Source organism: Oryzias latipes, chromosome 1 (genome assembly GCF_053564925.1).
Source record: "Oryzias latipes strain Hd-rR chromosome 1, Olatipes_Hd-rR_3.1".
Classification (NCBI taxonomy): Eukaryota; Metazoa; Chordata; class Actinopteri; order Beloniformes; family Adrianichthyidae; genus Oryzias; species Oryzias latipes.
In genome coordinates this window covers 29,350,416-29,372,484 of record NC_136237.1, presented here as the reverse complement: position 1 = coordinate 29,372,484, position 22,069 = coordinate 29,350,416, and the positions used below count along the sequence as shown (strand labels likewise).

Below are 22,069 nucleotides of genomic sequence, written 5' to 3'. Positions count from 1 at the left end.
GGATTATGAATTCAAATTCAAAGCACATTTGCATGAAACAAATTCATTTTTGCCACCTATACATCCTGCCATAACTCTGTTGGTCAGTGAAAACTAAGTCTGTAAAATGTGAAAAAAAAGAGAGGCTGATGTTGTGCAGTATTGCAAAGCCTAGTTAAAGTATTTTCAGTCAAAAATCTGCAAAATGTCCTTGTTTTTAGTGTAAATTTATTTCTAATAAGGTCTAAAGATTTTCAAATAATTATTTTTATTTTTCCTACAATTTGCATTATAAAATGTATAATTTGATAAACTTGAAATATATCATGTATCCTTGAAATAGAATAGATGCCTCAATCATTACTCACTTCATTTGACTAGTTCACATCATTACCTCCCCCACACACGCACAAACACACCTCATACACACTCTCAGACTGCCCTAAACCCGGTTCATTTCTTTTTTTTTAAATTTTTTTCCACAGGAAATGATGTACAACAAAACAAGTCTTACAGGTTTTGTTGCACTTTAAATAAGACAAATTCCTAGCCTCCCCTTAACAGAACCCTGCAAGCTGATAGCTGCTCACTACATCTTTGGACTTCAGGAGTAAAAGCACCAGTTGTCCTGTTCTTTGCACTTTGGTACCTATTCCTGTGAGCTTAAGGGGGCAACTACATACTCAACAAGGGTAAGACAAAACTTTAATTAATTTTAGCTTATTATTTTCTTTTGCATATGGATATCTGTTCAGAAATCAAACAAATCATAAGAGGAAGTTGTGTCAATTAATGAATTTAAGGTTTACTTTATTTTTATACTTTTACTCATTAGGAACAACTTTTTTCTTTCTTTTCCACTGTTTGACAAACTTCCACATAGAATATATATCACTTTTTATTTAAAATAGATAATTATCCCTACAAATTATCACAAAAAATGTAAAAAGAACTTGTTTAAACTGAAAGTTTTATTTATCTGGCTTGAATTTTTTTGGGTGTGGCTCCACCATTTGAGCATCTGAGCATCAGAGGCAAAACTGCTGTAACAAAGTTGATGCAATATATATGTATATATATATATATATATATATATATATATATATATATATATATATATATATATATATATATATATATATATATATATATATATATATATATATATATATATATATATTATTTTTTCTTTTTTTCCGGGAAAACATATTTAAAAAATACTTGCAAAATGCTTTTTCTTATGAAAATATGTACAGATGAAGAAAACCTAATATTTTTTGATAGATTTCTAATCTAAATTTCAGATAAAAATAAGTTTATACAAAACAATATTGCAAAAAATTACTGAAAAAATGTTTTGAGCTAAGTGGGGAAAATATCAAACATATGTATGTTTAATTCTAACATGCTCATTCTTACAAAAAAAAATTATAATGAAACGCACTAAAATAAATACATTAATTTAAAGTGTATGGTCAGGCAAACAGAACAAAATGGAGAGATCTTGATTTTCTTTATGGGAATGTTCAGTCAAATTCTTGGTATCATGTGGAGATAGATACACCTGTGGATGGAATCTTTGACTGCAACTGGAAATGCAAGACTGCTTTATCTGGTTGAGAAAAGGTTTTACAGACTTGTCTCACTGGAATTTGGGAATACTCTATTTAGAGAATGTCACAATCACAGTGTGTGTTTGTGTAAATGCTCTTCTAAGAGTCGGATATAAGTTGTGAGTCAGTCATTTTAAGGACAAGGTAGGGGCAAGCTTTGGTTGTGGATGAAAGGAGCATTTGTTTTTTGTGACATTTTTAAAAACTATCAGCTGCTATTTTCAAGTCCTCAAGAAGTTACTTTTATTTTCTTCTACATTATAGGCAGGTTGCTATGTGATCAAACTGTTACAGAACGGCATGAGCAAATGGCCCTTAATTTTGTCATATTAGGTTTTAGATGAGAATGTGGAATACTATATTCAGCAAACATAACAGTATGTTATAACTTTCTTAAAAGAGCTCAGCAAGTGTATATGAAAAAGTATTCAAAATTTAATTGGTAACTGTTTTAACAGGAAGTGGACTCTCTGTGGATGGAACCTGTTACAGTCATTCTCCTACTAGCAGGTAATTGTTGGCAGTGTTGCTTTTCTGTGCAAGTGTTGTATGACAGTATTCTAAAACTAAAATGTTGGTTTAGTTATTGATCAGAAATATTATCTTCTTCTTCACAGGGCTAGTTGGATCACTTCAAAATGGGGTATCAGGTAACATATCTATATATCACAGGACTTAATACATTGAATTTGAAGTTTATGATGTATAAAATACAATTTTATGACTACAGCTAAACTAAACTGAATCAAAACAATGTCTCAAGAATGTCAGCATTAATTAGCCTAAGTTGCTAAAACAAAAAAAAGTTCATTTTCTGTTTTTTAAATATTTTTCGAAAAAAATGAGTTCAGAGATTTTTTCAATAGGTATTATTTGATGCTTTGAAATTTAAGCAGTATTTATTGTACATTATTTATATAATTAATATTATATTGCAGTTCACTACATGTGTCACCAGATGGCAGCAATATTACAAGAACTTGGATGCTGGGCAAATTCATTCCTCACATTCCTAAATTGTTAGACACATCATATCTATGTCTAGAGTTATTTACTGCAGGTCTCCTGATTTTATCTAAAACCTTATTTTGATCTAGCATGGCTTAACATGCAATAGGATTTCTTTAACCTGAACATTGATTACGCTTTTTAATAAATAACAGTCAATTACTCCACCGCCAACAACATTTAAATCAAATTTTAATTCTTTATTTTAAGACAAAAAATGTATAAAAGTTATAAATAAAAACTAGCAGTAAAAACGTCCTACCTTGTTACAATTAAATATAAGGATTATGATTCTTTAAGCTAATTCTTCTATGAAGACATGTTTTTTTTCTAGAACTTGTCAACATTCTTTTTATCCCTTTATTTCCAGAAGCACAAACAACTGACTCACCAGACAACTCTACAGCCACCACAACCTCACTAGAAAATATAGGATCAACTGCTGTCATGACTATAATCCCGGTCACAACACAGTCAATGCAGGATGTCTTCACAAGCAACACAACAATGTTACTGGTCACTGCAACCATAGAACCAGGTCAGGAAGCCTTAACAGTTGCTTCAACAGACACAGGGACTTCAGCACCCACCCAAGAAAGCTCAACAGCTGGAACAAACACACCATCCCAAGAAAGCTCAACAGCTGGCACAACTTCACCACCAGAGACAGTTACTTCAGCCTCTGCCCAAGAAAGCTCAACAGCTGGCACAAACACACCCGCCCAAGAAGGTTCAACATCTGGCACAAACATACCCACCCAAGAAAGCTCAACAGCAGGCACAAACACACCCGCCCAAGAAGGTTCAACATCTAGCACAAACACACCCGCCCAAGAAAGCTCAACAGCTGGCACGAACATACCATCCCAAGAAAGCTCAACAGCTGGCACAACCTCACCACCAGAGACAGTTACTTCAGCCTCTGCCCAAGAAAGCTCAACAGCTGGCACAAACACACCCGCTCATGAAAGCCCAACAGTTGGTGCAAACACACCCGCCCAAGAAAGCTCAACAGCTGGCACAACCTTAACACAAGAGACAGTTACTTCAGCATCTGCCCAAGAAAGCTCAACAGCTGGCACAAACACACCCGCCCATGAAAGCTCAACAGCTGGCACAAATACACCCGCCCATGAAAGCCCAACAGTTGGTGCAAACACACCCGCCCAAGAAAGCTCAACATTTGGCACAAACACACCCGCCCATGAAAGCTCAACAGTTGGTGCAAACACACCTGCCCAAGAAAGCTCAACAGCTGGCACAAATACACCCGCCCAAGAAAGCTCAACAACTCGCACAACCTCACCACCAGAAACAGTGACTTCAGCCTCTGCCCAAGAAAGCTCAACAGCTGGCACAAACACACCCGCCCAAGAAGGTTCAACATCTGGCACAAACATACCCACCCAAGAAAGCTCAACAGCAGGCACAAACACACCCGCCCAAGAAGGTTCAACATCTAGCACAAACACACCCGCCCAAGAAAGCTCAACAGCTGGCACGAACATACCATCCCAAGAAAGCTCAACAGCTGGCACAACCTCACCACCAGAGACAGTTACTTCAGCCTCTGCCCAAGAAAGCTCAACAGCTGGATCAAACACACCCACCCAAGAAGGTTCAACATCTGGCACAAACATACCCACCCAAGAAAGCTCAACAGCAGGCACAAACACACCCGCCCAAGAAGGTTCAACAGCTGGCACAAACATACCATCCCAAGAAAGCTCAACAGCTGGCACAACCTCACCACCAGAGACAGTTACTTCAGCCTCTGCCCAAGAAAGCTCAACAGCTGGATCAAACACACCTGCCCAAGAAGGTTCAACATCTGGCACAAACATACCCACCCAAGAAAGCTCAACAGCAGGCAAAAACACACCCGCCCAAGAAAGCTCAACAGCTGGTGCAAACACACCCGCCCAAGAAAACTCAACAGCTGGCACAAATACACCCGCCCAAGAAAGCTCAACAGCTGGCACAACCTTAACACAAGAGACAGTTACTTCAGCATCTGCCCAAGAAAGCTCAACAGCTGGAACAAACACACCCGCCCAAGAAAGCTCAACAGCTGGCACAAACACACCCGCCCATGAAAGCCCAACAGTTGGTGCAAACACACCCGCCCAAGAAAGCTCAACAGCTGGCACAACCTTAACACAAGAGACAGTTACTTCAGCATCTGCCCAAGAAAGCTCAACAGCTGGCACAAACACACCCGCCCATGAAAGCTCAACAGCTGGCACAAATACACCCGCCCATGAAAGCCCAACAGTTGGTGCAAACACACCCGCCCAAGAAAGCTCAACATTTGGCACAAACACACCCGCCCATGAAAGCTCAACAGTTGGTGCAAACACACCTGCCCAAGAAAGCTCAACAGCTGGCACAAATACACCCGCCCAAGAAAGCTCAACAACTCGCACAACCTCACCACCAGAAACAGTGACTTCAGCACCTGCCCAAGAAAGCTCAACAGCTGGCAAAGCCTCACCACCAGACACTTCATCACCCGCCCAAGAAAGCTCAACATCTCGCACAACCTCACCACCAGAAACAGTGACTTCAGCACCTGCCCAAGAAAGCTCAACAACTGGCAAAGCCTCACCACCAGACACTTCATCACCCGCCCAAGAAAGCTCAACATCTCGCACAACCTCACCACCAGAAACAGTGACTTCAGCACCTGCCCAAGAAAGCTCAACAGCTGGCAAAGCCTCACCACCAGACACTTCAGCACCCGCCCAAGAAAGCTCAACAACTGGCAAAGCCTCACAACCAGACACTTCAGCACCCACCCAGGAAAGCTCAACAGCAAGCACAACCAAATCACCTGTTGAAACAACTTTAGAACCAGCCAGGGAAACTTCGACAGCTAGCACAACTACTCCACCAGTAACCACAACAACAACCACAACTGTTGCAACGACCACAATATCCACAACAGCTATTAAAACTACTACTACAACTACAGCCAAAACCACAACTACAACTACTAAAGCTGCCCCAATTCCAGAGCCTGTAATCAAGCTAGGATTTAAGGTGGAAGAAAAGTTTACTTCAGACCTTGAAAACACAAGTTCACCATCATTCAAGAAATTGGAGATTGAAGTTACCACTGCAGTAAGTTTTTCATCTATTCTCCATTTATAATAAAGTATGTAGTAAGTATACTGCATTGTGTATATATAAAATGCATATTCTGTATATATATATATATATATATATATATATATATATATATATATATATATATATATATATATATATATATGGAGGGTACACTTAGGTGAATGGAAAGTCTCATTATTTTTTCTTTTCTAACTTTTAAAAGCTTGACAAGGTCTACACGGATAAATTTGGATCCCTCTTCAATAGAACGGTCGTCACGAAATTTAGGTATGAAACTTGCCTTTCACCAGTTGTTGATTTATTAACCTTTGTCCCAAATAGTAATTTGTTTGAGCATTTAAAACCATTTGTCTGTTGTTCATAGCTTGTCTAATGATCAAATGTGTTGAAATTTGAAGTCATTTTTTAATTTTTCTTACTTTGAAAAACTATAATGGAAAATAAAAGTACACTTTCTATTGCAGCCAAGGATCCATTGTAGTGGATGCTGAGTTGATCTTCAATAATGTGACAGCACTACCAAATTCTAGTTCTGTGACTGAAACCTTGACGGAGGCTGTAACCAGTCAAAACTTTTCCCTCAGTGTCAACACATCTTCAATTTCAGCAGCCCGTAAGACTTTTTTTGCTCACATAAAAGCATTGACAATTTATATGGCACAAGATCATTAATGGTATGTTTTATTTCCAGCTGTCTTCACAGAGCCTAAACAAGAAACCCTTCCTGAAACCACAACAATTAATTTAACTACCCTACCAGGTACGACAATGCCAAAATCATGTCATAAATGTTTACTTACCAAGTACAATAAAATGAGTCATTCAACTGCAAAACAATTGATAAATTGTTACAGTCAGTTGAAAGAAAACACAAGGTAGTTTTACAAAGTAATTAAAAAAAAAGAAAATTAATTGGAATGTTATTCCCCTCAATATGCAGTCTGAAGAGATATGACTGCATATACTTACTTATTCCGTTTCAGAACTTACAACAGCCACAATTGAAAGTTCCACAGCTCCAACAGCAGGTAAATCTACACCATATCTCAAATTTTTCACATGCAAAACATTTTTTTCCTCTCTACTAAAACATGGCTAATAAAGGAGTTATCAAAACACATTTACCTCATGTCAGCTAATTAGAAAACACAAAATATTACTGATTATTGTTTGTTACAGAAATTATTGATTAGTTATTTAAATTAACAGATCAGATTATTTCCTCTCATTAATATAATATTGGCATTTTAATGGTATTGACATTGAATATACAGATATACAGAAAATTGACTTGAAATAAAAAAAAATGCTTAAGAGGAACATTAACTTATTAATCTAAATATTTCATCACCATCCACCTCAACCTCAACAACACTACAGGCAAACTCCCTTTTAACATTAGTAATATTGACATCACCAACAGTCAGTGCAACCCCACATTTTGAAACCACAGCTTCTTAAGCAGACAGTGCAATCTCACCATCAATAACCATGACAACACCATCCAGTACAACCCTCCAGTCTGTCTCTGTGAATTCATCACCAGAGACTAATACTTTGCTATCGATGAGGCAGACAACAACAGCCACTATATTTTCGTCAACAGTTGGCACGTCTTCACCATTACCCACTACAACTTCAACGCCACTTGAAACAGCCTCATTATCAACCACCATGGCTCCCCAACCAGCCACTGAAACTACACCAACAGTCACTGCAACTTCACCTCTAGTCAGTTCATCTTTACCATCAGCCACCACCATGGCAGAGCGTGTTGAAGAAACTTCACAAACAATCAACATGACATCACCAACACTCAGTGTGGCATCAGCATCTACACTGCCCACATTGTCTTCACCCGGTAATTGTTTGTGTTTTGAGTGTTTTGATATTGACTGATTTGTTTTTTGTTTTTTAAAAAGGGGGATTTGAATATTAAAAAATCATTACATTTAAGCCCTTTCACACATTTGTCATATTAAGTATATTACAAAAGTTATCTTTGAGAGAGGAAAACTATTGACTAAGGTCACTGATTTTATGTCTATTTTTTTACTTTTATATATTAAAATTAACTATTTTTCTGGCAGACACTGTAGTACCAACAACAGCCTCTACAATATCTGGGATTTCAACTTCCACATCAGGTATAATTGTGTCCTTTATACCTTCTTTAAGTCTGCATGCAAATCAGAACATACATTAATCTTATGTGCTAAGTCGCATTTTTGCAAAAGTGTCTAATTGTGTATAGATGTTTCATTTCTTTTTATTTTTACATTTAAATGTATAATTAAATACCTAACTTATTTTTAATCATCGTTCATAATCTCACTGCTAGCTAACCCAGCAACAACACCATCAAACATAACCTCACCAGCTGGGACAATCACTTCAACACCAATTATTTCAACATCGCAACCATTTGTTGAGACTTCACCTCCAGAAAGCTCAAGTTCAACATCAATAAGCACAACCTCAACACTAATCAGTGCAACATCAACACCAGTCAGTTCAACATCAGCAGAAGCCAGTGGGACTTCACCTTTAATCGGTACATCTTCAGCACCAGAAAGTCTAGCTTCACAACCAGCCATAGAAGTGTCAACAGCAACTAGTGCAGTTTCAACACCAGAAAATACAACATCCCCAACTAACAGTGAAACTTCACCATCAATCAGTGCAACATCAACACCAGTCAGTTCAACATCAGCAAAAGCCAGTGGGACTTCACCTTTAATCGGTGCATCTTCAACACCAGAAAGTCTAGCTTCACAACCAGCCATAGAAGTGTCAACAGCAACTAGTACAGTTTCAACACCAGAAAGTACAACATCCCCAATTAATAGTGAAACTTCACCATCAATCATTGCAACATCAACACCAGTCAGTTCAACATCAGCAGAAGCCAGTGGGACTTCACCTTTAATCGGTACATCTTCAGCACCAGAAAGTCTAGCTTCACAACCAGCCATAGAAGTGTCAACAGCAACTAGTACAGTTTCAACACCAGAAAATACAACATCCCCAACTAACAGTGAAACTTCACCATCAATCAGTGCAACATCAACACCAGTCAGTTCAACATCAGCAGAAGCCAGTGGGACTTCACCTTTAATCGGTGCATCTTCAACACCAGAAAGTCTAGCTTCACAACCAGCCATAGAAGTGTCAACAGCAACTAGTACAGTTTCAACACCAGAAAGTACAACATCCCTAATTAATAGTGAAACTTCACCATCAATCATTGCAACATCAACACCAGTCAGTTCAACATCAGCAGAAGCCAGTGGGACTTCACCTTTAATCGGTGCATCTTCAACACCAGAAAGTCTAGCTTCACAACCAGCCATAGAAGTGTCAACAGCAACTAGTACAGTTTCAACACTAGAAAGTACAACATCCCCAACTAACAGTGAAACTTCACCATCAATCAGTGCAACATCAACACCAGTCAGTTCAACATCAGCAAAAGCCAGTGGGACTTCACCTTTAATCGGTGCATCTTCAACACCAGAAAGTCTAGCTTCACAACCAGCCATAGAAGTGTCAACAGCAACTAGTACAGTTTCAACACCAGAAAGTACAACATCCCCAACTAATAGTGAAACTTCACCATCAATCAGTGCAACACCAACACCAGTCAGTTCAACATCAGCAAAAGCCAGTGGGACATCACTGGCTACAACAGAAACACCGAACTCAGAAAAAGTCACAACAGCTTCACCATTTGTCAGTTCAGCATCTACAACAGAAAGCCAGGCATCAACTTTAGCCATTACAACCTTACCACCTGACAGTACAGCATCTACTATAGTAAACACCACAATAACAACAAAGTTTACAACCACATCAGGTACAGTAATGAAGTCTTAAGTTGAAATATTTTTTTTCCGTTTATTTTTATTGATATATACTATCAGATAATAAATTACCAAAACCTTTTGAAAATCTCCTACCCTATTTATGGAAATTTTTAAAATGAAGAAAGCTACAAATACATGTTGGTCAATCCCTGTCATACGCCACATTTTTAAAAAGTAAAATGTAGTTGTATTAGCAGCAGATCTCAATCAACCTCCTGACAATACAACAGCTGGACACCAAAAACAACCACTAAAGCCTGACGAATACACAAAGCATCCTCACTTTCTTTTACCAAGACCTCACCTCTATCTATTGGTCTTTTTCCCCCCGCTAGCAATTAAACCATCAGAACCAACTATAACAACAATGGACCATACAACAACAACAGCTGCTGTACAACCAACAACAACAACTACACAGACAACAACCACAATAGCTGCTCCAAACCCGAAACAGACGATTAAATTGTTTTTTAAACTGGAGGAAACATTTACTGACGACCTTCTGAACAATACCTCACCAAAATTCATCAGTCTCGCAGCAAACCTTGAAAACCAAGTAAGTGTGCTTAGTTGTTTTTTTCGTTTTTCTTTCATTTTCTTTGTGCAAAATTAAGTAAAATTCCTGGGTTAAGAGTCGATGGTTAACTTGTTTAAATGAAAAGCATAACAAGGAGATTTCTGAAACATTGCTCATGTAAATCTCCTTTGTGTTTTTTACAGCTTGACGGCATTTATAGGTTGAAATTTGGAACACGATTTCTGAGAGTGATAATCAATGGTTTCAGGTAAATGACAATGTACCACATTATAGGTTAGATATTGTTTATTAACCCTTTTAAACATTAGGATGCAATGCACGAACTTAATACTTCAGTGATGGGTAATATTGTGAAAGGATTCAGCATTTATGTCTTTTAATTATTTGATTCATCATTGGTGTGACTCGATTTATTTCACACCGTCTAAAAATTTGTGAAGTAACAATCAACAGTAACATTTTTTGGTGGTTTATGTGTGACAATAACAACTGTTATTCCCTCTTATGTCTTGCAGGAAAGGTTCAATTGAAGTAGATTCTGAGCTAGTATTTAATAATGCAACCTCAGTGCCACAAACTGCTGAAGTAGCAACTACCCTGATTGATGCATACAATAGTTCCAACTTTAACTTCACACTGAACACAACAAGCATCTCTGCTTCAGGTAAGCTGTTGTAAAACCTACTGAGAAACACAAAGGAAAGCATAGATACCTATATTTTCTAATATTTATTTTGACAGTTACTGAGACAACCACAGTTTCACCTGTGACGTTGGATACTACAACAGGTAATTGGATTCATTTATTTTTTACTCTAATACTGTTATTCAATTCAGAGCTTGTTCTACATCAAAAAAATCAAAAAAGTAAATTACTAAGGTATCTTTAAAAGAGAAAAAATATTGACTACGGTCACTAATTTTTTTTTTCTTTTTCTTTTTTTACATTTATATATTAAAATTAACTATTTTTCTGGCAGAAACTATAGTACCAACAACAGCCTCTACAACATCTGGGATTTCAACTTCCACATCAGGTATAATTGTGTCCTTTATACCTTCTTTAAGTCTGCATGCAAATCAGACCATAAATTTATGTTATATGCTAAGTTGCATTTCTGCAAGTGTCTAATTTTTTACATTTAAATGTATAATTAAATACATAACTTATTTTTTAATTATCTTTCATAATCTCACTGCTAGCTAACCCAACAACAACACCATCAAACACAACATCACCAGCTGGGACAATCACTTCAACACCAATTATTTCAACATCACAACCATTTGTTGAGACTTCACCTCCAGAAAGCTCAAGTTCAACATCAATAAGCACAACCTCAACACTAATCAGTTCAACATCATCAACAGTCAGTGAAACTTCACCTTTAATCAGTACATCTTCAGCACCAGAAAGTCTAGCTTCACAACCAGCCATAGAAGTGTCAACAGCGATTGCTTCAACTTCAACACCAGATAGTACAACATCTCTAACTAATAGTGGAACTTCACCATCAATTAGTGCATCATCAACACCAGTCAGATCTTCATCACCAACAGCCATTGGAACTTCAGCATCAAGTAGTACAATTTCAGCACCAGAAAGTCTAGCTTCACAACCAGCTATAGAAGTTTCAACACCAATTAGTACTGTTTCAACACCAGAAAGTACAACATCCCCAACTAATAGTGAAACTTCACCATCAATTAGTGCATCATCAACACAAGTCAGTACAACATCACCAACAGCCATTGGAACGTCAGAATCAATTAGTACAACTTCAGCACCAGAAAGTCTAGCTTCACAACCAGCTATAGAAGTGTCAACAGCAATTAGTCCAGTTTCAACACCAGAAAGTACAACATCCCCAACTAATAGTGAAACTTCACCATCAATCAGTGCAACATCAACACCAGTCAGTTCAACATCACCAAAAGCCAGTGGGACTTCACCTTTAATCGATACATCTTCAACACCAGAAAGTCTAGCTTCACAACCAGCCATAGAAGTGTCAACAGCAACTAGTACAGTTTCAACACCAGAAAGTACAACATCCCCAACTAATAGTGAAACTTCACCATCAATCAGTGCAACCTCAACACCAGTCAGTTCAACATCAGCAAAAGCCAGTGGGACTTCACCTTTAATCGGTGCATCTTCAACACCAGAAAGTCTAGCTTCACAACCAGCCATAGAAGTGTCAACAACAATTGGTACAACTTCAACACCCCTAACTAATAGTGGAACTTCACCATCAATTAGTGCATCATCAACACCAGTCAGTTCGACATCACCTACAGCCATTGGAACGTCAGCATCAATTAGTACAACTTCAGCACCAGATAGTACAACATCCCCAACTAATAGTGGAACTTCACCATCAATCAGTGCAACTTTAACACCAGTCAGTTCAACATCACCAACAGCCAATGAGAGTCTATTACCAATTGCCACAGGTTCAACATCAGGTAATCTTTTGTTGAAGTGACTCATTTAAAATATGATCTATGTCAACTAGTTAAAAAAAAAGTCTCTTACTACAACAAACACAATAAAAACGGGGATTTAGTTCATTCTTAAATTCAATGACAATGCCTGTAGGAAAAGGGAACTTTACAATAAGAACCACATTTTTTTAATCAAGTCTCTTGGACAAACAAACTTAAATGTGTCTCTGGAATTTATTTTGTTTATATTAATCAAATGTTGTTGCTATTTTTTATGTCTTCGGCAGAATCTGTACCACCCACAACCTCACCATTAACAACAAGTATTTCAACTTCAACATCAGGTAAAATTTTGTCCTTCTTACATTTTACGAAATTCTGCTTGCAAAAACCATTTTAAGATGTATTTATGTTCTTTGTTAAATTACATTTTTTTGTAGATTTTAATATTTAATTAATGCATAATGCGTAATTTCACTACTAGTTAACCCAGCAACAACATCAAATATAATCTCACAAGCTGTGACAATCACTTCACTACCAGTCAGTGCAACTTCAACATTAATTACTTCAACATTGCAACCAATCATTGGAACCTCCCCGACAGTGAGCTCAAGTTCACCTTTGTTTACTATAACTTCAACACCAGTTCCAACAGCAGTCAGTGGAGCTTCGCCTTCAATCAGTACATCTACAATACCAGCCAGTTCAACTTCACCAACAGTCTGCTTAGGTTCCTCATCATCTAGTACAACTTTAACACCAGTTACTCCAACATCACCGACAGTTGAACTTCACCTTTAATTAGTACAACTACAACACTAGTCAGTTCAACATCACCATTTGTCAGTGGAACTTCGCAATCAATCAGTACAAGTACAACACCAGTCAGTTCAGCATCACCAACTGTCATTGGTAGTCCATCACTACAAGTTTGACAGAAGGTTATATTATGGAGAAGTGACTTTTTTTTCAAATTTGATCTCCGTCAACAATATTTTAAAAAAATATTCTACCACGTCAAACACCATGAAACAATAGATTCAGTTTGTTCTCAAATCTGATCACACTGCCTGAAGGAAAAATCAGCTTAACAATATTTTTCCTATGATTTTTTTAATCAAGTGTCTAAGAAAAAAAAACATACATAACAATATGGCGTATGTCACTAGAATGTTATTTATTTATTTTTTTTAAACAATTAAAAACTTTTTTTTCTTCAGCAGAAACTGTACCACCTACGACAGCACAATTACCGACAGGGACTTCAACATCCACATCAGGTAAAATTGTGTTAACTTAAAATCCACTTTTGCTTTTAGTTATTTTATATTTGTTGAAAGTACATTTTTATTAAAAACTATTGTACATTGTTTTGTATTTTTAACATGAATGCTAAAAAATATATATTATTATTATTTTTAATACTAGTTAACCCAGCAACAACACCATCAAACATAATCTCACAAGCTGTGGCAAAAACTTCACAACCAGTTAGTGATGCTTCAACACTAATGACTACAACATCACAACCAACTATTTGAAATTAAGGACCGCTGAGCTCAAGTCCAAAATTGTCTTTTTACAACCTCAACACCAGTCAGTTCAACATTGACAACAGCTAGCGCAGGCTGTTGCCATTGCTGCTGCTGCAGCGAGGGTCTTGGTGTGGGGGTGACAGGGCACTCTCCCTCTTCTTTTTACAGTCAATCATCCACCTTAGAAGAACATAAACACTCACTTGAGCACAGGTGTTAGCTCACCTTTGCACAAATAGTTTGCGTGACTAATTGAAATGTTTCACATGTGTTGTTATGAAGGCGTAAGTATTTGTGAACATTAGTTGTATTGTGTACATGTTGACATGTTTGTGTGTGAAAATTTATTAAGCCGACAGGTATATCTATAGCATTTGAGTATGTGTGTGGACAGGCTCCACCCCTTTTAGCTTTGCATTACTTCTAAACCTAATCGTAATGATTATAATCATCCAGCAACTTGTTGCTTTATGCTTTTTTTACCCCCTTTCTATAATCATCCTCCCCCCTCCAACATCTCTCTTTCTTCTTCCCTCCTTTTCTTTTCCGTTCGGTCCAACTAAAACATGTTACAAATATAAGTAAGATGAAGAAACTTTAGCCTAAATTACAAAAGGGGTCAATTCAAATATACACCTAGTGTGAAAAGATTCACAACCCCTTTCGTGACAGTAAAATATGTCTAACACAAGAGGCTTTCAGCTCTCATCTGTTTGTTCAGCTGTTGGACAAGACTAGAAAAAAAACAGATAGTGCAACTTCACCATCAGTCAGTACAACTTCAACACAAGTCAGTTTAACATCTGTAACATTAGGTTCAAGCTCACCAGCGATTAGTTCAACTTCAAAACCAGTCAGTTCAACATCACCAACATTTAATGGAACCTCTCCATCAATCAATACAATAACAGCATTAGGCAGTTCAACAGTCAGTGGGAATGTACTACCAGTTGCTACAAGTTCAAGACCAGGTAATGCTGTCTTGGAGTGACTTGTTAAAATCTGATAACAAGTATATCAATCAGTCCGACCATCCAACCACACAGAGAGAGTTTGCCAAGCACAAGTCCAACGTCACCATCGGTCACTACAGTCTTACCAACAATTACTTCAAAATCCCAACCATTCAGTGAAAATTCACCACAAATTTTTTTTTGGCTACATCAAACACTGTAAAAATGTAGATCTTTTAAAATATTTTAATTCCATTTGTCAATAAAAGTCAAGGTCATTTGTTTTTTTCACTATTTAATCAAATCATTCTTTTTCATTGCAGAAACTGCATCAATTACAACAGCACCCTCAACAACAGGGATTACAATATCAACATCAGGTAAAATTATGTCCTGTTTACTCTTCTTAAACTATGCATTCAAATAAAACAAAAAACATTTTTGTTATGTTGCTATATATGAAAAAGTGCCTAATAGCACCCAGACAGAATTTTAGTCAGATTTAGTTGATTAATGAATGGCTAAATGATCTATTCTGACTTTCATCACTAGTTAGTCCAGCAACACCACCATCAAACATAACCTCACCAGCTATAACCATCACCTCACCATCAGTTAGTGCAACTTCAACACCAACCATTTTAAAATCGCAATCAATCAAATCCAGTTCACTGCCAGTCAGCTCAAGCTCACCATCAATCAGTACAATTTCAACACCAATCAGTTCAGCCTCACAACCAATCAGTGAAACTTCCCCATTGATCAGTGCTGCTTCAACACAAGTCAGAACATCCCAACAACAAGTGAAGGAAACTGCCATTGCAACTTTACCACCAATCATTTCAACGTCACTATCAATCACAGAAACTTCACAGCCATTCAGCTCAAGTTTATCATCAATCAGTACAACATCAAAACCTATTAGTGAAGCCTCACAACCAGCAGTTGAAACGTCAGCATCAATCAGTACAACTTCAACACAAGTCAGTAAAACCTCCCAATTAGTCAGTGGGACTTTACCTTTATTTAGTACAACTTCAATACCAGTCACTTCACCCTATCAACCTTTCAGCAGAACTTCACTTTTACTTAGTACAATTTCAAAACCAGTTACTACAGCCTCAGAAACAGTCATTGGGAACTCACCTTCCATCCATACAACTTCAACACTAGCTAGTACAGTATCTCAAGCAGTGAGTGAAACTTCACCTGTATTCAATACAATTTCAATACCAATCAGTACAGCCTCAAATCAAGTAAGTGAAACTTTATCATCAATAAGTACAACTTCAACACTAGTCCTTTCAGCTTCTTCATCAGTTATTGCAACTTCAACACCAACTAGTACAGCCTCACAACCAGTCAGCGGAGCTTCACCTTCATTAAGCACAACTTCAACACCAGTCAGTGGAAAGTCACCTCTATTAAGTACAACTACAAAAACAGTCAGTACTGCTTTACAACTAGTCAATAGCCGCGGTTACATGGGCAGAATATCTTGATCGGATCAATGGTCGGGTTAAAATTCACCAGTGCACATGGGCACAGAAAACCTTTTTCCGATTAGAACAAACGTTCCCATGGCTCATACTCTCGTTCGGAATGAATCATTTGGGCATGCGCAGTAGTGTAAAAATCACCCGGATGCGGATATAGGTCCCGTTGTAAACAAACCGCTTCCACAGACATTTATGCAGCAGCTCGGTAACATACGAGACGATCTTCCAAACGTGCTTTTATTAATGTCATGAATATTATGAATTGCCTGTTCGCTCATCGTTATATTTAATCTGTGTGGTCAGTGCTTTTTTTGTGGAAGAATTAAGCTGGACGAAAGCTTAGGACAGGCTAACACGGGCTAACATCATTAGCCTGATGGATGGACACAAAATCCAGGACCGTGCGAGAAACGCAGCAATCTGCAGCTTTCTAAGGACTGAGCGACATTTATTTCTGCTCTGAAAGTTCACACAGACCGCCCCAAAGCCACTCTGTGAGCTAGCGGCCCGAGCTCTGTTCAAACACGGTTCCTCCTGAGTCCTGCAGCCGCTAACCCAGAGCGGCGGGACGGCTCGCAGTCTGAATTCTCCCACACATAACAAAACAACAAAACGCACACGTAACCCCCCCCGACACAACATTATTAATCCAGCTGCTCTGCTCACTCGGGTGCCAGTGGACCGAGTGAGCGCTCCTCCTCCGAATCTCCCCCGTGAGGGGTGTAAGAGAGGGGAGAGCCAGCGGGGCGAGAGCGGAGCGGCGCTTTTCACGGGGTGTCCGCAGAGCTGGTCGGTCCCGTATGCGCTCCAAAGCTTTCTCTCAGCGAAACACCGTCTATGCGTGACGTAAACCAGAGCAGCAGTGACACACGATCGGAATGACCGTTTACATGCTCCACGATCGGATAAACGATCGGTATAACCCACCTATCTCGATCGGAAAGAAATTCTGATCCGAATGAGTCTGACCGGGGCAGAGTATTCCGAACGGCGCGTTTACATGACGCATTTTCTTTCCGATCAGGCGTTCATTCCGATTAGTTTTGCCCATGTAAACGCGGCTAATGTAACTCCTCCAGCAGCCCCATTAAGTTCTTCACTTAGTTCCATTTCAATGGCAACCAGTACATCACCTCTTGTCAGTCCAACTTTAACACCAACTAGCTCAAGTTTAACAAAAACTACCACTGCAACTTTAGCAACAGTCAACCCAACTCAGCTAATTAGTACAACTTCACCATCAGTGAATCAAGCATCAGCCACCACAACTTCAGCAGCATTTACAACAACGACCCCATCAATGACTGCATCCTCACCATCAGTCAGTCTGTCCTCGTCAGCATTTTCAACAACTTCACCAACAATTAGTACATCTTTTCCACCTGGTAGTACGTCTTCACAATCAGTCAGTCTGACCACACCATCAGTAAATTTGACTTCGGCAACATCATTATTGCTGACTCCCACAGCAGGTAATCACATGCACCTCAACAGATGACTTGGTAAATACAAAATAAAAAGAAAAGAAAAAAAGCAGTTTTATATATATATATATATATATATATATATATATATATATATATATATATATATATATATATATATATATTTTTTTTAAGTAACCATTAAGTACAGTCATTGGCCTCTTTAGAATCTTTAAAACAACTATCACCTTAAAAACTAGTTTTGTCTCAGGTAACTGCAATAAAACTAAGGTGTTTTTGATCAGAGCAGTATATGTAATCTTTCATACACACAATTGTGGTTTTATGTTTTCATGGAGCTTGGACACTTTTTAGACGTATTTTTCACCAAACAATCTACAAACTCTGTATGTTGTTGAAGGCAAGCAATAAAAATGCTTCTCAAATATTTCAAAAAGAAAACTTTTGTTAAAACATGTTTTGTCTATAAATATGTATTCATTTTTTCTCAACAGAAACTAAACAAACTTCACAACCAGTTTCAACAACAGCAGCAATTCCAACAACAACAACAACAACTGTATCGACAACAACTACAACTGCTGCTCCACAACCTGAATCAATAATTGTACTGGTTTTTAAATTGGAACAGACATTTATCCCTGCACTGGAAATCAATACCTCTCCAGAATTTATCAGTCTTGCAAGGGGCATTGAACAAGCTGTAAGTTTGCTGAAATTCCGTCATCTCTTGGAGTTGAATTTATCCTTGAAGCATTGCAGTGGTAAAACCCTGTCAAACTGACAATAAATTTTCTTTTTCCACAGCTTTATGCCATTTATTCAGAAAGATTTTCAGGGTTGTTCCGGCGAGCGAGAGTCAAGTATTTCAGGTAAATAACATATTGTCTTAAATGGTAATCATAAAACAGTTGTTTAATATGGTTTAACGATTTAAGGTGTATCAAAATTAATATATTTTTTCTTAGTTTTATTTTATGTTTTTATGTTACATATAGTACCTTGGCTATAAAATAACCCTGTTATGAAAGACAATTAAAACGTATTCTCTTGCAGACGGGGTTCAGTTGTGGTAGATTCGGAGCTGGAGTTTAATAATGCTACTTCAGTACCACCAGCTAACGCTGTAGAGACCACCCTGGTGGATGCATACAACACTTCAACCTTTAACTATACACTGAACACAACAAGCATCGCTGCTTCAAGTAAGCTTTACTTGATACCTACTTAGAGGTTGCTTTAAAACTTATTAAGAATAAATAACTAATATATTTATTTATCAGGAATTGAAACAACCACCCTTGCACCTACAACACCAATGGATTTACCTACAACAGGTAATTGTGGGCTTGAATCACTGTTTATAGATTTGTTCCGTTTAAATTGTTATTATTGTTATTTTGTCAAGACATATTTCACAGACTCCAGACTTACGTATATATTATGATTCTTGTGCATCCTTTGACAAAAACATTGAACAAAAGCTTTCTGCCGGTGACCAATATTTCATCAGCAGACACAGAAAATTTCATAGCAATCAGTTCAACCTCAATTGTGGTCAGCCTGGGTTCAATTAGGATTTTTTTTTTTTTTTGTTGGAGTGCCTCTCTATAGTGTGGTTCAGTGTGGTTTAGGGTTAGCGTAATCTTATAGAAAATAATATACGAAAAGGTTGAACACAGAAGCAGTTTTTCTTTTCACAAGTAACCATACAGAAAACTGCCAATAAGTACATGGCAGCCCCGAGAAGAGAACTATGAAAGATGAAATTAAAAACTGGTCAGAGGAACTTTAGGGAATCATTTTCTTTCTTCTTTTTAATACTTTCTAATACTTTTTGTGGCAGAAAATGCATCACCTACAACAACATCTTCAACATCAGCGATTTCAACTGTTACATCAGGTAAAACTGGCACCCAACTTTTTTTTATTCAGATCACTGTTTACCAAATCATATCAGAACCTTTAATGTACTAATCACTATTATACAGTAACTGTGCCGGCTGCTTATTGCACGAGATTCATGTTCTTTTTTTGTCAAGATGCATGCCTCTACAAATGTTAAAAACCTAAGACAGATATTAAGAAAAAAATATTTAATTTATTTGGACTTTTTACAAACTATCTATAAAATTCCACCACTAGTTAATCCACAAACAACACCATTGGACCTAACCTCATCAGCTGCAACCACCACTTCAACACCAGTCACTTCGACCTTGCAACCAATCAGTGAAAGTTCACCACAAACAAGTCCAACTTCGCCATCAGTCAGCCCAGCTGTAATACCAGTCAGTTCGACAGTACAACCAATCAGTGAAACTTCACCACAGACAATTCCAACATCACCATCAGTCAGCATAACTTCCACACCAATTGCTTCAACATCACTTACACTACCACCAGTCAGTCTGGGTTCAACACAAGGTAATATTTTGTTGGAGTGACTTCTTAAAAAAAAAATTCTTTTAGCAAGTTGAATCTTATATCTTATATAATCTTATATAAAGAACATTAAAAGATATAACATGAGCAGATTCTTCTGACATATACATTCAGCACACAGCCTATACATAATGACCTTGAGATAAGAGATTTTAAATTGTTCATGTATTTTGTTTTAATGGAAAGTGTTAACATAAGCTACTAGAACTTTAGTTAACTCATTTCTATCCCATTTTGTCCAATTTAATAATGTTACATTTTTTTTGCAGAAACTGCTTCACCAACAACTGCATTTTCAACATCAGTGATTTCAACTTCAACATCAGGTAAAATGGCTTCAAATCACCTTCTTTTAAGTCAGATCCCTATTAAGCAAATCACATAAGAACCTATATGTCAAATGTCAATATAGACTAATTGTGTCTTCTGCTTATGCAAATCCATGTAATGTATGTTCATTTTCAAAATGTTAGCATTTACACATTCTTAAAAGCCAAGACACATTTCTAAAAATATTGTTCCAATTTGATATGAATGTTTACATCATATTTATTAAAATTCCACCACTAGTCAAACCACCAACAACACCATTGGATATAACCTCATCAGCTGCAACTATCACTTCAACACCAGTCACTTCGACCTTGCAACCAATAAGTGAAAATTCACCAAATACAAGTCTGACGTCACCTACAGTTACCACAGCTTCACCACCAATCAGTTCAACTTCACAACCAATCAATGAAAGTTCACCACAAACAAGTCCAACATCACCATCAGTCACCACAGCTTCGCCACCAATCAGTTTGACTTCACAACCAATCACCGGAGGTTCACCACAAACAAGTTCAACATCACCATCGGCCACCACATCTTTACTTCCAATCAGTATAACAACACAACCACTCAGTGAAAGTTCACCACAAACCAGTTCAACATCAGCCTCAGTCAGTACCGTTTTACCTTCAATCACTTCAACGGCACAACCAGTCAGTGAAACTTCACCACAGACAATTCCAACATCACCATCAGTCAGCATAACTTCCACACCCAATGCTTCAACATCACCTACAGTACCACCAGTCAGTCTGGGTTCAACACAAGGTAATATTTTGTTGGAGTGACTTCTTAAAAAAAAAAATATTTTAGCAAGTTGAATCTTATATCTTTTATAATCTTATATAAAGAACATTAAAAGATATAACATGAGCAGATTCTTCTGACATATACATTCAGCACACAGCCTATACATAATGACCTTGAGATAAGAGATTTTAAATTGTTCATGTATTTTGTTTTAATGGAAAGTGTTAACATAAGCTACTAGAACTTTAGTTAACTCATTTCTATCCCATTTTGTCCAATTTAATAATGTTACATTTTTTTTGCAGAAACTGCTTCACCAACAACTGCATTTTCAACATCAGTGATTTCAACTTCAACATCAGGTAAAATGGCTTCAAATCACCTTCTTTTAAGTCAGATCCCTATTAAGCAAATCACATAAGAACCTATATGTCAAATGTCAATATAGACTAATTGTGTCTTCTGCTTATGCAAATCCATGTAATGTATGTTCATTTTCAAAATGTTAGCATTTAA

General features: G+C 37.4%; 1 protein-coding gene across 39 annotated transcripts in view; it reads left to right on the top strand.

The window, feature by feature from the left end:
• The first annotated feature begins 484 nt into the window (after positions 1-484).
• LOC105358519 (uncharacterized) overlaps positions 485-22,069 on the top strand; it is a 44,266-nt gene continuing 22,681 nt past the window's right edge. For 24 of the 39 annotated variants that reach the window (XM_078952909.1, XM_078952993.1, XM_078952984.1 and 21 more), the window contains exons 1-29: positions 485-671; positions 2,051-2,102; positions 2,210-2,242; positions 2,971-5,723; positions 5,935-5,999; positions 6,197-6,345; positions 6,424-6,492; positions 6,716-6,760; positions 7,339-7,593; positions 7,823-7,879; positions 8,074-9,588; positions 9,934-10,157; positions 10,322-10,386; positions 10,655-10,803; positions 10,881-10,928; positions 11,120-11,176; positions 11,343-12,608; positions 12,875-12,931; positions 13,811-13,870; positions 15,402-15,458; positions 18,517-18,725; positions 18,830-18,894; positions 19,079-19,227; positions 19,306-19,359; positions 19,869-19,925; positions 20,168-20,449; positions 20,737-20,793; positions 21,038-21,571; positions 21,859-21,915. In XM_078952909.1, the coding sequence (XP_078809035.1) occupies positions 2,069-2,102; positions 2,210-2,242; positions 2,971-5,723; positions 5,935-5,999; positions 6,197-6,345; positions 6,424-6,492; positions 6,716-6,760; positions 7,339-7,593; positions 7,823-7,879; positions 8,074-9,588; positions 9,934-10,157; positions 10,322-10,386; positions 10,655-10,803; positions 10,881-10,928; positions 11,120-11,176; positions 11,343-12,608; positions 12,875-12,931; positions 13,811-13,870; positions 15,402-15,458; positions 18,517-18,725; positions 18,830-18,894; positions 19,079-19,227; positions 19,306-19,359; positions 19,869-19,925; positions 20,168-20,449; positions 20,737-20,793; positions 21,038-21,571; positions 21,859-21,915 (8,422 nt within the window). In that variant the 5' untranslated portion in view covers positions 485-671; positions 2,051-2,068. Of the gene's footprint in view, positions 672-2,050; positions 2,103-2,209; positions 2,243-2,970; positions 5,724-5,934; positions 6,000-6,196; positions 6,346-6,423; positions 6,493-6,715; positions 6,761-7,338; positions 7,594-7,822; positions 7,880-8,073; positions 9,589-9,933; positions 10,158-10,321; positions 10,387-10,654; positions 10,804-10,880; positions 10,929-11,119; positions 11,177-11,342; positions 12,609-12,874; positions 12,932-13,810; positions 13,871-15,401; positions 15,459-17,385; positions 18,050-18,516; positions 18,726-18,829; positions 18,895-19,078; positions 19,228-19,305; positions 19,360-19,868; positions 19,926-20,167; positions 20,450-20,736; positions 20,794-21,037; positions 21,572-21,858; positions 21,916-22,069 lie in introns of those variants that run through there. The other 15 variants (XM_078952923.1, XM_078952903.1, XM_078952962.1 and 12 more) reach the window with 13 other exon arrangements.